Source organism: Phascolarctos cinereus, unplaced genomic scaffold (genome assembly GCF_003287225.1).
Source record: "Phascolarctos cinereus isolate Bilbo 61053 unplaced genomic scaffold, phaCin_HiC Scaffold_9;HRSCAF=440, whole genome shotgun sequence".
Lineage (NCBI taxonomy): Eukaryota > Metazoa > Chordata > Mammalia > Diprotodontia > Phascolarctidae > Phascolarctos > Phascolarctos cinereus.
In genome coordinates this window covers 150,944,192-150,960,884 of record NW_027556402.1, presented here as the reverse complement: position 1 = coordinate 150,960,884, position 16,693 = coordinate 150,944,192, and the positions used below count along the sequence as shown (strand labels likewise).

The 16,693-nt window shown below is 33.9% G+C and overlaps 1 protein-coding gene across 1 annotated transcript in view; it reads right to left on the bottom strand.

The window, feature by feature from the left end:
* Nucleotides 1–16,693, bottom strand: part of GABRA2 (gamma-aminobutyric acid type A receptor subunit alpha2) — a 136,421-nt gene that overhangs the window by 25,114 nt on the left and 94,614 nt on the right. The window contains exons 7-8 of the mRNA XM_020990682.2: nt 13,128–13,271; nt 12,056–12,208 (exon numbers count right to left, since the gene is read on the bottom strand). Coding sequence (XP_020846341.1) covers nt 12,056–12,208; nt 13,128–13,271 — 297 coding nt within the window. The remainder of the gene's footprint in view (nt 1–12,055; nt 12,209–13,127; nt 13,272–16,693) is intronic.

The window sequence follows — 16,693 nt, the reverse complement described above, 5'->3', positions numbered from 1 at the left end:
ATGAACAATTAATATTTTTCCATTTATTTAAATCTGATTTTTTTGTGTAAGAATTTTTTTTATGGTTTTGTTCGCATAGATCCTGGGTTTGTTTTGGTATTTGTATTCCCAGGTATTTTATGCTGTCTAAAGTTATTTTGCCTAGCTATCTCTTCCTGAAGAATCCTGTTGGTTATATATAGGAATGCTGTGGGCTTACTTTATATCCTGCTACTTTGCTAAGATTATTAATTATTTCAATTTACCTTTTACTTGAGTCTTTAGCATTTTCCAAGTATATCATCATATCATCTGCAAAAAGAGATAGTTTTATTAACTCATTCCCTATTCTGATTCCTTCTATTTCTTCATCTTCTCTTCTTGCTATTGCTAGGATTTCCAATACAATATTGAATAATGCTGGTGACAGCAGGCTTCATTGTTTCACACCTGATGTTACTGGGAGGGCTTCTAGCTTATCCTCATTACAAGTAATGCTTGCTAATGGTTTTAGATAAATGCTTCTTATCAATTTAAAGAAAAATCCATTTGTGCCTATACTTTCATGTGTTTCTAGTAGAAATGAGTGTTGTATTTTATCAAATGCTTTTTCTGCATCTATTGACATTATCATGTGATTTTTGTTATTTTTATTATTGATATAATCAATTATTTTAATAGTTTCCCTTATGTTAAGCCATCATTGCGTTTCTATCTAGTATGAAGCCTACTTGGTCACAATGTATAGTCTTTAAAATTGGCCAAAGAAAACTTAAGAGGTCAGCAGAAGTCTGTGATACCAGGGTGAAAGCACAGCCAGAGCCCAGACAAGCATAGGTAGCAATAGCTGCTGCTACAGCAGGAGCAGCTTTGAGAGCTCTCAGTCCAGAGATGGAAAAGTGTTAGGCAACTTGTCAGAAAAAGACTACAAGTGACTCTGCTGGAACTGGATATAGCTGGCACTAACTGGCAACTGTATTGCACATTCACAGTTTGGGATTGCAGCTCCAGATTGGACAGGAGCACTATTATTCAGTCATAAGGGAGGAGAGGCCTTGTTCACATTTCCAAAGCAAAAGAGGAACACTAGCATGTGCTTATGATGGAAGGAGATCAGGAATCTTATTGGCAAAGACCAGAGCACAGACCAGGAGAGCTGTGACCATACCTTTCCCAGGATCACACCATCTTGGAAGCACCAAAAACTTGGAGACCCTCAGAGCAAGCTACCCCCAGAACGGAAGCAAAAAGTTTAGGACAGTGCCTCCTTATGTCCCAGGGAACAGAACCCAACTTCAACATAAAAATCAAAGTCAAAAAATAGACTGAAAAAATGAGCAAAGTATATGATTAATACCTCTTCCTTCATTTTCCTCTCTCTCTCTCTGTCTCTCTCTCTGTCTGTCTGTCTCTCTCTCTCTCTCTCTCTCTCTCTCTCTCTCTCTCTCTCTCTCTTTTTCTTTCTCTATCTCTTCTCTCCCCCTTAATCCTCTTCCCCTTCTATCATTTCCACCTTTCTCTTATTCCCTTTTCCTCCTATTTCCCTATTTGGTAACTTACCTTTCTATACACAACTCATTGTGTGTGTGCATGTGTGTGTGTGTGTGTGTGTGTGCATTGTATGCATGTGTGTATGTGTGTGCATATGTATATTTACATATATATATATATATATGTTTACACATATGTATATATGAAGAAAAAAACAATTAGTAATCATAACCATGAATGTGGATTAAGTGAGCTCATCCATTAAACAGAAGCAGATAGCAGAATGGATTAGAAACCAAAATCCAACAATATTTTGTTTACAAGAAACACACTTGAAACAGAAAGACAGACACAGTTAAAATAAATGGCTGGATTAGAATCTACAGCTGAAGTAAAAAAAAGGCAAGGGTAGTGATCATAACTTCAAACAGAGTAAAAGCAAAGATAGACTTAATTAAAAGAGGTAATCAGGGAAATTACATTAGGCTATAAAATACCACAATGAAGTAATATCAAAACAAAATTATAGCATGTTTCTCTGATAAAGATCTTATTTGTCAAATATATACTGAGTATAGAACTCAGTCAAACTTATAAAAATAAAAGCCATTCCCCAATTAATAAATGGTCAAAACACATGAACAGGCAATTTTCAGAAGATGAAAACAAAGCTATCTATAATCATACGAAAAAATTCTCTAAATCACTATTAATTAGAGAAAGGCAAATTAAAACAACTCTGGGGTATCACCTCACACCTATCAAAAATGACATGTTGCAGGGGATGGGGGTATACAAATGAATTGTCGATGGAGTAGTGAACTGTTCCAACCATTCTGGAGAATTTAGAACTATACCCAATGAGTCATAAAACTGTACACCTTTGACTCAGCTATACCATTATAGTCCATATCCAAAAGAGATCAAAGAAAAAGGAAGAGGACTTATATATATAAAAATATTTATAGCAGCCTTTTTTGTGGTGACAAAGGATTAGAAATAAGAATTAGAGTCGGAAATCAAGGATATCTCTCCAACTGGGAAATGGCTAAACAAATTACAGCATGTGATTGTGAGGAAGTACTATTGAGCTATAAGAAATGACAAGGGGAGTGGTTTCAGGGAAAGAAAAAAAACACGTAAAGAACTAATGCAAAGTAAAGTGAGAAGAAACAGAAGATTGTTGTGCACAATAACATATTGTTGTAATAATGATCAACTGTGAAAGACTTGGCTATTCTGATCACTGTAATGATCCAATACAATTCCATAGGACTCAGAATGAAAAACCGCTATCCACATCCAGAGAGAGAACTAATAGATAATGAATCCAAATTGAAGTATAATTTTCTCACTTTGTTTTTCTTACTTTTTTGAAATATGGCTAACATGGAAATATGGTTTGCATTAGTTAGTTTAACAAGTATGATTACTATCACATTGCTTACCTTTTCAGTGGGTTTGCTAGAGCATTGGAGGAAGCGAGTAAATTTATAACTCAAAATTTAAAAAGACAAAAATTTTAAAAACATGTAACAAATTGAAATGTTAAAATACACACACACACACACACACACACACACACACACACAAGCACATTCCTAAACCTAAAACTCCAAATCCTCATCCATTTTTTTTTCTGAGAAGAGGTTTATAGGCTTCTCCAGAATGCCGAAATTGTTTAATACATAAAAATAGTTAAGAACTCCTATACTAGCGTTGAAGTTGGTATTTCAATGTCGTTTTTGCCATTCAGTCTTCTTTTCTGTTATGTCTGACTTTTTATAACTCCTTTTGGGGTTTACTTGGCAAACACACTGGAGTGGTTTGACATTTCCTTCTCCAGTTCATTTTACAGATGAGGAAACTGAGGCAAACAGAGTAAAGTGACCAATGCAGAGTCACATAGCCAGTTAGTGTCTGAGGCTGGATTTGGATTCAGGTCTTCCTGACTCCGGGTTATGTGCTCTATCCATTGTGCCTCCTAGTTGTCAGCAGTACGTCACCTACAAGTAATACAAACACCTATGACTGATAGAAATTTGAGAGAGGAAAGACAAACAAACAAAACTTTGGACTTTAAATCACCTTCTATTCTCATGGAGGAGAGATCCTACAATGTTTCCCAGCATGTATGGGTGTTCGAAGAAAGGGAAAAAAGTCTGAATAGAAAGGAGTGGGGGGAAAATGGGAGGAGTATTGGAAGGGTCATTGGGAAATTCCTTAGTAATCTTAAGGAAACCATTTGGATATGCAGGAATTTCTGCTTTCTCTGACTTTGAAAGGCCTTCTCCTGTTCCATCCCTTTCCACTAAATGAAATACAATGAAAGTTCCAGATTCCTGACCACTTCTGTCCTTGAACAATAAATTGAAAATAAGGGTAAATCTTGAGGAACTAAATCATATACAATTACATTTAAATGAAAGGGGGCCATATAGGGCTCAAAGTAGTTTTTATTTACTCTCTGATGTGAAAAAGTCCTGAGAAATTTTAACTAATAATTGGGTTTGTTTTTAAACTGAATTGATTTTGTCTAAACTGTTTAGTAAAACCATGCTCTGTGGGAAAAGAAGAAATTCACTGGGGCAAACCACCAAACAGAAGGATCATGACCACAATCATGTTGACAGCTGAAGTTCAGTGACAAGAATGGAAAGAATGAAAGAAGGAGGGAAAGAAGGAAAATGGTTACATGATATATTTTAACATTTTTTTAAATATTTATGAATTTTGGTTTTAGGAAGCAAATATCAAGAGAATCAATTAATTTATATTTTTACTTATAGAACAAGCTCCTTGGGAGTAGGGGCTGTCTTTTATTTTTCTTTCTATTTCAAGCACTGAGCATAATGCCTGGTACATAGTAGGCAATTAATAAATATTTGTTGACTGATTGACTAGTGGTGATGGAAAAAAATATCTATTTAAATAAAGAACACAAGCATTGGATTTGGAATCAGAGAGCCTGGGTTCAGTTACCAACTTTACTTTCTAGCTGTATGACTTTGGGCAAGTAAGTCATTAACTCTTTCTGCCTTTCAGTTTCCTCATCTGTAAATTGAGGAGAGGTCTTCTAGATTAGATGTGCAGAGAACATGGCCACTGGCAGAATATAGAGTACAAGATTTCTTTGTGTGGCTGAAGCAAGTTAACATGTAATTGGGAAGTATTTAACAAAATAAATATAAATGGAATAAAACATAGGTGATCTTAATATATGGTTTTCTAAATCAATATGTACCCTCATTCCTTAGGTATAGTTTAACGCCTCCATTTCTTTTTGTGCTTGACACCACTAGTATAGATGATGTTGAAGGTCCCCTTACACATCAAAATCTAAAATCTTATTTCTCTTGGATAAAGATATAGCACCATTAATATTAGTGCTACATGTCAAAATACTTTCCTGTCTTTATTTCATCATCTCTGAATTGGAAGGCTGTGGGATACAGAAGGACAAAGAAAACTAGACAGGTCAGAGAATATAACAGAATACTGAAGAGAGCATTACAATGATACCACCTACTGGTTAGTGCTACAAGCAAAATAAAGAGATATTCCTGGAACAGAGATGTTACATTGCTTTTCCTATTAATTTTAAATGAAATATTATACTTTCATTTTGATAGATTCTTCTGCAAAATACAAAGCATGTGAAAAAATTCTGTAATGTACCAGAGAAAGAAGAAAGATCTGGATTGCATTAAGTAATATGATTAAAAGGTACATAATTCACATCCATTAATCTATAATGTATGATAATTCAGCAAGCACTGATTGATGTATTTTTTTTATGAATTGTGAAGAAAGGGCCTTATTCACACGTTTGAATGTACTTTAAAGGCCATTTCCAAACAAATAATTCACATGTTAATTATAAGCCATTCTTATCGATTCATGAAAAGCAATTTCCCTACAAGGTGAGTGTTTATCAGCCTGGTTTCAGTTCTTACATAAAACAATAAAAATGTAACAAAAGCAAAACCTAACAGTGTACAATTCAAATTTCTCTTTCATTTGGACCGTTCTATGTTTCATTAGGCCATATTAGGAAGAAGATGGAATGTAGTAATCTATGGATGATATGTTATTAATTATTACATGAAAAATCACAAAGGGGGAAACTGTTTTCTTGAAATAAATATTATATTTGAAAATGAGATTAGAGAAGCCTTTACTCTTTTCTGAGATGCAGATATATTAGTAAGAATAGACATTTATCTTGTCCCTAAGTAGTAAAAATGAAATATGAAATCCCTCCCAAAGGGTATAATGAGGCAAAAAACAATCTCAGAACAGTAACATACACTTCCTTTTTATTTCATTCAGGAGTCATTTAGAAAGTTAAATGTATTTTTAATCTCTCTGATAAATCAGAGACTGAAAATATTTGTTGAAGGTGATGAATCTTCTCTTCTTGATTTATTAACTTGTATAGGGTTCTAATACATTAATTCCAAATGAGAAAAGTTTAACCATGGTTAATGGTCCAGTATATTCACCATATATTCACCATATATCCTATCCTATCACTGTAACCTTGAATCTTAAAGTAGCTTAAAGACAAATTTGGCGATTTAAGCACATATATAGATATATATATATAAATAACCTCATGCTTGACTATAAAGACAAACAACAGATGGGCTTATGTTTAGGGAATGAGGCAAGATAATTAGTTTTGGTGAATTTTAAATGGTCATATTTTAATTAAAAAGAATAACTGCATTGCATCCTACAATAATGCAAATCAGCCTTACTAGTTAAAACTCAGCCAAAACAACTTGAAAACAATTGATATCCCTATCTTTACACTAACTCTCTATAACAATGCATATTATTTTCCTTAATGTGGTTTATTTGGGCATTGTTCCTTGTTCACATCTAGATTATTGGTAGAATCAAGAGAACAATGGGCAAAATGGACTACTTACCTGCTTTTCACTTTATCTGCTTTTTCCTATCTCTGTTGCATTTGCTCATAGAATTCCTGGACTCTTTTCTGTTTGTGCTGGCTCCCTTATCACCCCACTTCATTTCTTTCTGTTAAAAGCTGGCCTATCTTTCAAAGCTCATCTTAAATATTATTTCCTTAATGAAGCCTTCACAGATCCACTCCCTGTACCTCCAGACATAAGTGATTTCATCCTTTCCACTTTCAGAGCACTTTCTTCAACACAATATATTTCATTTTGCATATACATATATACACATTATATATATATATATATATATATATATATATATATATATATATACACACATACATACACATACACACACATATAATACTTCTAAGTCATAAGCTACTTAAAACAAGTAGATGTCTCACTGATCTTTGAATTTTCTTCATATATGTCCCACTCAGATACCTCATTCTAGCAGGAAAGTGACCCCACATTCTTAAAAGATTTGATAGAGGAGTCAAAGATCTGACAAAACCTTTAGAGCTGGAACAGCCTGGTGAAAAATTCTAGACTTGTTGTGAGAGGAATTGCCTGAGGACTTACGTTTCTTCTAAGAGGCAAGAGATGCACTGAAGATTATTGAGCTAAAACATCACATTGAAGTATTTCTTTTTAGGATACACACGTGCGTGCACGCACACACACATGCACACATATATGTGCATATAAATGTATGTATGTGTATATATAGATATATATGGATTTAGCACAGTGTCTTGTATCCATTAACTGTTTATTAAATGAAATACGGTGATGTTTCTTCTAAATATTTCAAAAAACCATAGATGTAATGGAACTATTCTGAAGGTACTTGTACAAACTGGTTCTAATTCTGTCTCTCAGAAATAGATTCCTGTCTGACATTGAACAATTTGCCTAACCAATATGAGCGTCAGTTAGAAATGTTTATCAACAGATTACATAAAGGGATTGATAACTTTTTAATAAAGCTGTGAAAAATTCACATATGTCATGTGCTTAGGCATGGGGAGATCATGTTAGAGGAGGGAAAGTCCTTTATACTCATGCATCCTTGAAGTATTGGAGGCAACTCAGTTCTATAAGTATTTACTAAGCAATTACTGTTTACAGTGAGAAGTGCTTATTATACAAAGTGTTTGGTAGTGGGGATACAAAGTTAAATTTAAAACAGTACCAGCTCTCAAGGAACTTATATTCTGCTGGGAAGGTGTGACATTTACACAAATGAGTAAATACAAGATAAATTGAGCAGGGAGAAAGCCCTAACTTTTAGAGAGATCAAGAAAAGTGTGGGTATGGAGTTTAGTTTTGAAGGGAATCAAGGAATCTAAAAGGCAGAGGTAAAAAGGCAGTGCATATAAGACACGGAGGACTGACTGAGTAAAAGCAAGGTGGGGAAGAGACGAAATGACCAGTTCAGTACCAGATCTTAAACTATATTATAAGGAAGAAATAATGAAAACTCTCTGGTGCTGGCTAATAAATAGAAAGACAGATTAGGGAAACAGAGAAGACATACAATACACAATAGCAAATGATTAAAATAACTTTGTGTCTGACAAACGTAAAGATTTAAGCTTTTGGGATACAAATTCATTATTTGGAAAAAATCATTGAGAAAACTGGAAAGATTCTCACAAGAATTGTTTATTGACCAATATCTTATACTTTTTACCAAGATAAGGTCAAAATGGATATATGATATAGATATTAGGGGAGATAGCATAAGTAAATATGGAACATAGTATCTATCAAACTTATGAATAGGAGAATTTAATACATAAGAGATACAGAATATTGTGAGATATGGAATGGATAATTTTTATTACATTAAATTAAAAACAGGTTATACAAATAAGACTGATGTGTCTAAGATGAGCAGGGAAACAGAAAATTGGGGAGTATTTATAGGTAGTTTCTTGGATAAAGGTCTTATATCTCAAATATATAGAAAAAAATGTCAAATTTATTAAACTACAAGTCATTTTCCAATTGATAAATGGTCAAAGGATATGAATAGGCAGTTTTTTTAATGAAGAAATGAAAACTATATATAGTCATATGAAAAATTCTCTAAATCTTTATTGATAAAAGAAATTCAAATTAAAATAATTTTGAGATATCATCTCATACCTATCAGATTGGCTAAAATGATAGAAAGGGGAAATGACAGATGTTGGAGGAGATGTGGAAAAAATGGTCCACTGTTTGTGGAACTGTGAACTGATCCAACCATTTTGGAGAGTAATCTGGTATTACACCCAAAGAGTTATAAAACTATGTATACCCTTTGACTCAGCAATACCTCCATCAGGTCTATTTCCCAGAATGATCAGGGAAAAAGGAATAGAATCTGTATATTCCAAACTATTTATAGAAGCTCTTTTTGTGGTGGCAAAGAACTGGATATTAAGGAGATGCCCAACAATTGAGGAATGGCTAAATAAGTTGTGGTATATGATTTTGACGGGATCCTACTATGCTATAAGAAATGAGCAGGTTAGTTTTAGGAAAAACATTGCAAAGACTTGCATGAAAGAATGAAGAGTGAAATAAGCAGAACCAAAAGAATGTTGTATACAGTAATAACAATATTGTTATAAGAATAACTTTGAATAGGCGGCAGCTAGGTAGTGCAATGGATAGAGCACTGGCCCTGGAGTCAGGAGGACATGAGTTCAAATCCTGCCTCAGACACATAACACTTACTAGCTATGTGACCTTGGGCAAGTCACTTAAACCCATTTCCTAGCCAAAAAAAAGAATAACTTTGAACAAGTAAGTCATTGTTGAGTATTATAAGTACTCAAATTAACTGCAAAGGACCTATTAAGGAAGATGCTATCATGCATCCATAAAAAGTTAGATAGAAGTATTCATACTATGTCCTTTCATGTATTTATAAATCTGTGTCTATTTCCTTCACCTGGGGGCATGATAAGTAACATCTAACTTGCAAATTGGGCAAAGCAGTGTGTTTAGCATCTTCTTTGACTTATCCAGCCACTTGCTTGTACTTGTGATGAAAAGAAAAAGTTTTGAAGATGAGATCCATTTTGGGGAGGATGACCCAAGATGATTCTGCCTGAATTTGATTTGCCTGCAGTACCTTCCCAGTTAGCAAGAAAACAGAGGAAGAGTAGAAATTTCTGCCACCTACTAGAAGTCTCGTTTTGTTTTCTTCATTTCTATTAAGTGTTAGAAGCAGAAGTTGAAACCATATTGTTCTAACTCCAGATTAACTCTATCTATTATACCATGCTAATGTCCAATTTTAAGTCAACGTGTTAGCTCTTAAGGGAATTTATACTTTGAAATTCTGCTCTCATTAGACAAAGTGTCTTTTCCTCATGTTAAAGGAACTTTGAGCATCAGAAAAGGTTAGAGTGGATAAAGGGAGAAAGAGCATCCCTGGTACAACTCAGTTCATACCCTGTAGCAGTCATATGGGGGATAAACCAATACATTCATGCCAAAGCCTCCCTTTAACAAGGAAGACTCAGAACGTTTCCAGAATCTTCATTTTTCATCAACTATGCAGCTTGGTTTTGACTGTGGGCACATCATGCCTACTTGTGCAACACTCTGCTGCCCCTTCCCCCAATTTCAGCTTCCTATTTTGTATTGTGTTCCCACATTAGACTGTAAGCTCCTTGAGAACAGAGATTGTCTTTCTTTTTCTTATTTATATCCCTAGCTCTTAGCACAGTGTTTGTTACATAATAGGCATATAATAAATGCTTATTGATTATGACCATGACTATATGGAGACAACTTGCTGAAGTTGAAAAGACTGCCAGTTTTGGAGTTAGAGTACCAAGTTTCGATCCCAACCCCACTGCCATTCCTTACATATATAAATTCATAGACACATATGTATCCAAGGTGTTATATAGACACACACACACACACATGTATATTATGAATATATATATTAATATAAATATATTATGTGTGAATATATACTTACGTATGTGTGCTACAAATATATACTTATATACATGCATATATGTGTATATATGTATACACACATTCACACACATGTAATCATGTAAAAATCATTTAATCTCTCTGAATTTCAATTCTTCATCTGGAAAAGGAGAGTTTTTGACTAGAAGACACTTTTACCTATAAATCTATGATGCAATAATCTTATTAATAAATGTTTGTTGACTTGACTATTCCCATGCAGACAGCTAGTCTAGCCTTGCCTCTAAAAGCACATATTTCAATACATTTGTGTATTTACACACATATATGTGTAATCAATGATGACAAATTCTAAGTAACATGTACATTAACATATATTATATAGGTATGTGCTGAAATAAATACTATATACTTAAAACATCTAAAGTCCTTCTGTAGAAAAAGAAAAAAATCATATTTCCCCTTTTAAAACATTTTAACTTATATCCCTTTGAACTTGAAAATTCTACATTAGTTTACAGCCCAAGTTTTTGGTACCATTTAAGGTTAGTAAATCTCCACCCATCTATTCATATGAAATTCAAATTCCCATCCTATGTAGCCATCATGGTAGCTAAAGTTTGACTATCTGTAAGTATAGTAGGGCTTCTGTAACTTCATCATAAGTAGAGCAATAGACCAAGAGCCTGATTCTGTCTTCCCAGGGAAAAGTACTAGGCCAGTACAGATTAAAATAGTCAATCCAACAAATACTTATTGGAAGCTTATAATTGTTTTGGGTGCTGTGGATGATATAAACAATTCATTGTCATTTTCTCTAGGGCTGTGTGATGTTTATCAGTTATTAAATGAAGACAGAGACAGTATGCTTGTGAAATTTGGGGATGACATGAAACTGGGATGGATAGTTAATGTTTAATTTGAGTGACAGAATTAGCATCAAAAAAAGATTTTGAGAAACTGGAATGTTGTACTGAAATAAATATGACAAACTTTTTATGAATATAAATGGTTATCCTCAGGTTTAAATGCATAAATATAGAGTATGGGAATTATTTATGAGAAAGGCCTATATTTTTACATAATTTCAACATACATCAAAAGATGGCAACTCAAAAGCTAATACAATATTAAGTGACAATAGTAGGAGTATTGCAACTAAAAGATGAGAGGTAATAGTTATCTTTCCCATTCCCCCCTTGTCAGTCTACGTCTGGAACATGATATTCTTTCTGGGTGTGACTTTTTTAGTGAAGCATTGACAAAGGATATTGACTTCTACCAGGATTGATGGCTTCTCAGTGATGTTGTGGAGGGAATTTGCTCTTTAGGTAAAGATGGTATTACACGATGTCCTAAATCCTATTTGTCTTGGAGGTTCTAAGATTACAAGTGTAGGATTATTTTTCTGCATTTAAACACAATTGTCATCCATATAACTCAGTAGTGCCCTTAGAATGCTTTCTATGCCCAGACCTGCCATGCCTTCAAAGTGGATACTCTTTGTGGATGCAGATTTGCTGCTTTTCAATACAGACACATTAATAGATGATCTTTGAGGATTGTCACTGACAAAAAAAAATTTGCCCTCTTGCAGTCAACTTTGCAATGAGTTTTTTGATGACTTGATTTAACATTGTACTAAAATATACAAGGAGCAGTAACATACATCTATAATTTGATGTGTCCCTGAAATAACTCACCAAAGACTGTCCTTGCAGGTACCGATTCTCTATTTAGCCAGAATGAAACTTGGGAGAGAATGACTGTCATAATACAAGGTAGGTAGGTCTGAATGACAAAATAACCAATTTTTCTTTTCAAGTGGAAATGTGCTGTCATAACTGTGTATTCACCTACATGAAAATGAAAAAAAAGTTTCATTAGAAAGTTGAAAAGAATAATATTGTCTAAATAGATTGAGCATTTGGAGAGATCTGAAGATATTAGAGAAATTGTCATTTTAAAAAATCCTAACCATAGCACATTTAAAAATGTGAATATACCATTTTCTATCCCAACAATACTTTGAGAGAAATTAAACATCTACCAATAATTTAAAAGTGGACATACAGTACCCTTAGAAGTGTTTTTCTTCAGAAGCATGATTTGTGAAAACATTGTGTATCAACAGACTCTCCCTGATGCTAGGGTTTCTTGACCTCTTCAGATTTCTCATGCCCACTAGCAGTAAACTCTGAGGACTATTTTACTGGCCTTAACTCTGTTTTTTGTTTTAATCTAGAACCTTAAGCACTGATCTCCAGTCACTCTTCTGTTGTTACACAGCTGATTTTTTTGACCCAATTCTTTCACTTTTAGCCCAAATACCAACTGCGGGATTCCCAATGTTCTGTCAGAACTAATTCAGTTCATTCAGTCCTGTTGGGATCCTTATGGCAGGCTTCTTCTCTATTCCCTGGGTTTTAATTATTGCCAGATGTAAGCTAATTAATCCTCACAGCTGTCTTCTCATAGATTAGTGTGCTTTGTATCCTGAGCAGCAGCTTTTCCACGCTACAATAAAAGGCCAAAGGTAATTATCTAGAAATCAGGAGCTGTACACTCAAAATGTAATCAGAAACAATGGGAAATAAATAAATGAAATGAAGTGGGAAAGTAACTAAATTTTGGGGCAAAGAGCAAAATGAAATCTTGGGGAAAGACATTATTACTATTTAAACAAATTTTATATTTCAGCCAACAAATCACACTTCTGATATCTCACTTTGATTCTTAGTCAATTGATCTTATGTTCATTTGTCTTTAACTTGCCTGTACTAGACTTAATTGTCTCCTTTCCAATTGTTTGGCCTAGAAGATCATACTGATTTAATCTGGATCCATCTGGAGCAACCTGAACTGAATCAGATGCATTATAAGTCCAAATATAGGTGACTTCTGAGGTTGTATATGCATCTGTAAAGAAAAATTGGAGAAAATAGCATGTCAGCTTTTTAGTAGAAAACATCCACAGCTGGAAATTGCAGAGTAGGACCATGGACAAAATATCAAGTATATTTATATTTCCCATTCATGCTGTTTTAGAGCCAAATGGTATTACTAAAATTAAAACAACTTTAGTATGAGTTGCAGGAAAGAAACTAAGAACTCAAACACAACTGTTCTTTTTCTCCATTTCCACAATGCCCATATGAGCTAGCTATAGTTAAGTTTAGCTTATGGCTCCACATGTAGATATGAGGTCTCTTTAAATTCAGAGGACCCATAAAAAGATGAGCAACAAGAAAAAAAAAGTCCCTAATGTCAAACAGAGAGAGAAATTATCATAAAGAAACAAGTGGCTTCTGTAAGACCGGCATGAGAACTAGGCAATGATCTTTATGTCCAAAGTGTTCTGTTTGTTGAACTAAATATAACCTAGTTAGGAAATAACGACTTAGCTGGAAAGACATATTTCATGTATAATAGAGATGAATTCATTGCAATGCAAAATCAGAATGATAGCTATGTTGCAAATGACATTTCTAAAATTGGTTCTTTAGTGCTTATAGAGTTCATTGGATGACTATATCCATGAGCACAGAGTGAGGAGGCATATAGTATTTCTTTTTCTTTTTCTCCCACATTCTGTTTCATGATTTTGGCTACAAACAATGTGAAGTACTTGTATCACCCACTAATTTGAATCCACTTTGAGGTGAGTATAGCCAGTGAGATTGTACTGGGAACTGCAGACCACTTGCTCTTCTTCCAGGCTAGCCCCTGTAGCCATCATACAGGGGAACAACTGTTGTCAAAATAGGCCTTGGCAATTGTCTCTGAAGTTACACAGTGGCCAATGCTACTGAAGACTCAGAAAAGAAACCAACAAAATCTTGGGCACTGTCAAATGGTATACCATCAAAAACTGATGTTGTTTTACTAATGGAAATGACGTTGCCGATGATGTATTACTATCTACATAACCACTGCGTCATAAGGAAAACAGGGCCATTCCATTTGACTTAGAGCTGAAATTTTTATTTATGCATTGTCTCCTTCTATTATACTATGAGCTCCTTAAAGGCAGGAACTGTTCTGCTATGCTTATCTGGCTCGCATCCCCCAGTGTTTAGCATAGTGTTTTTCACAGAGTAAGCATTGTATAAATTATTTTTTTTCATTCTTTCAATCATTAATTGGATATATGTTTCCCTAACGCTTTAAAAGAACTATCCCTCAAAATTTCACTTGAATGATGATAAAAGTAGCTGATGCTAAACATATTTTATCTTGCATGGCCATGGAATGATACATGTTAAAAAGCTATTTGTAAGTAAATATTTCCAATATTTCCAGACTTAGCATCATATTGATTAAGTCATATATTAGTCATTATACTATTTAGTAAGCATTTGCTTTCAACTAGCCAATCCTAATGACTTTTCTATGGGGAAACATCAAAAGTAAGTTTTATGATGTGTAATTCTTCCTAGCAATTAACTTGATGAATGCCAAGTAATGCCTAGCTTTTGGACCTTGGACATTTCAATTTGTGAGCTATATGGGAGAAAGTTCTACTTTTCTGAATGATTCTCACTGCCATCTATTTTCAAAAGGCAGCAATATTTGATTACATAAATAACACATATAATAGCATTAAAAAGAATTCACAAAACTCAATTGGCAATTTCACTCCTTTTTTTAAATTTTTGACTGATTGGAATACAGACTAACCTCAAAAATTAAAACAATATGCTGCTGCAGGTTTTGCATTCATAAGAAAGCTCCATATTGGAGACATTACAAAAATTCTTACAGACTGTGAGGAGCAGGGAAAGTCTCTAAAAGGAGATAGAGGATGCTGATGATGATAGCTAATATTTACTTAGTAGTTATAACTTATTTTTAACATTATTTTTAAATTTCGACTTCTAGATTCTCTCCCTCCCTCCAACCCGTCCCCTATTCACTAAAGCAAACAATGTACCAATCATACGTGTGAAATTATGCAAGATATTTCCATATTAGTTGTACTACAAAAAAGAAGCAAAAAAATAAAGTGAGAAAATTATACTCCAATTTACACGCAGAGTTCATCAGTTCTCTCTCTGGAAGTAGATCACAGTTTTTCATCCTTAGTCCTCTGTAACAGTCTTAGATAATTGTATTGATCAGAACAGCCAAGTCTTTCACAGTTGATCATCCTTACAATATTGCTGTTACTGTGTGCAATGTTTTTCTGGTTCTTCTCACTTTAAATTAGTTCCTATAAGTTTTGCCCTGTTCTTGTTGTTGTTGTTGTTGTTGTTGTTGTTTTCCTGAAACCACCACTCTCATAATTTCTTTTTAACACAATAGTGCTCCATCACAATCATATTTCCCAACTGATGAGCATCCTCTCAATTTCCAGTTCTTTGCCACCACAAAAGAAGTGCTATAAATGTCTTTTGTACATATAGGTCCTTTTACTTGTTCTTGATATATGTGGGGTAGAATCCTAGGAATGGTATTGCTGGAATGGTATTGGACAGTTTTATAGCCCTTTGGGCATAATTCCAAATTGTTCTCTAGAATGGTTTGACCAGTTCACTACTACACTAACAATTCATTAATGTACCTATTTTCCTTCACTTCCCCCCAAGCATTTGTTATTTCTGATAGGTATGAGGTAGTACCTCTGAGTTGTTTTGGTTTGCATTTTTGTAATCAACTGTCACTGAGAGCATTTTTTTTCATATGACTATAAAACTTTTGATTTCTTCCTCTGAAAACTGCTTGTATATATCTATTGTCCATCAATTGGGGAATGGCTCTTATTTTTATAAATTTGACTGGGTCTGTATATATTTGAGAAATGAGGTTTTTATCAAAGAAACTTGCTGTAAAAAACTAATGGCGGCAGTATTTTATTAATTAGCCTAACTTCGTCTTCTAAGCTGAATCAAATGACCAGAAAGTGCAAACTTACTGATTTTTTTTTATCCTTGCTTTGGCTTTTTAAAAATCCTAACATATATTTACATTAATCTTTCATTTTTCTTGCACCAAAGATTTCATTCATAGTTTTATTTTGGGAGGGTGGGGAATCTTCAGAAATGAATCAAAATTATCCTTACAAAATTATTCAAAAGTTTAGATTTTAATTTAATCATTGTTGAAACAAACTGAACAAGTAGCTTAAACTCTATAAAGGGTAAAATAATAAAATATAAGAACACATGGGAAATGAAAGTTATAAAGTCATATAGATTTTAAAAGTTAGAAATATAGTAATAGACTACTCCTCTTCTATTAGAAAGTGATATATATCCCAAAGTGATTTTAGTCTTGTTACCATTCTTAAACAAGAAGGAAAACAATGACTATAAGAATGAACAAAGCTCACTACCTCCCGG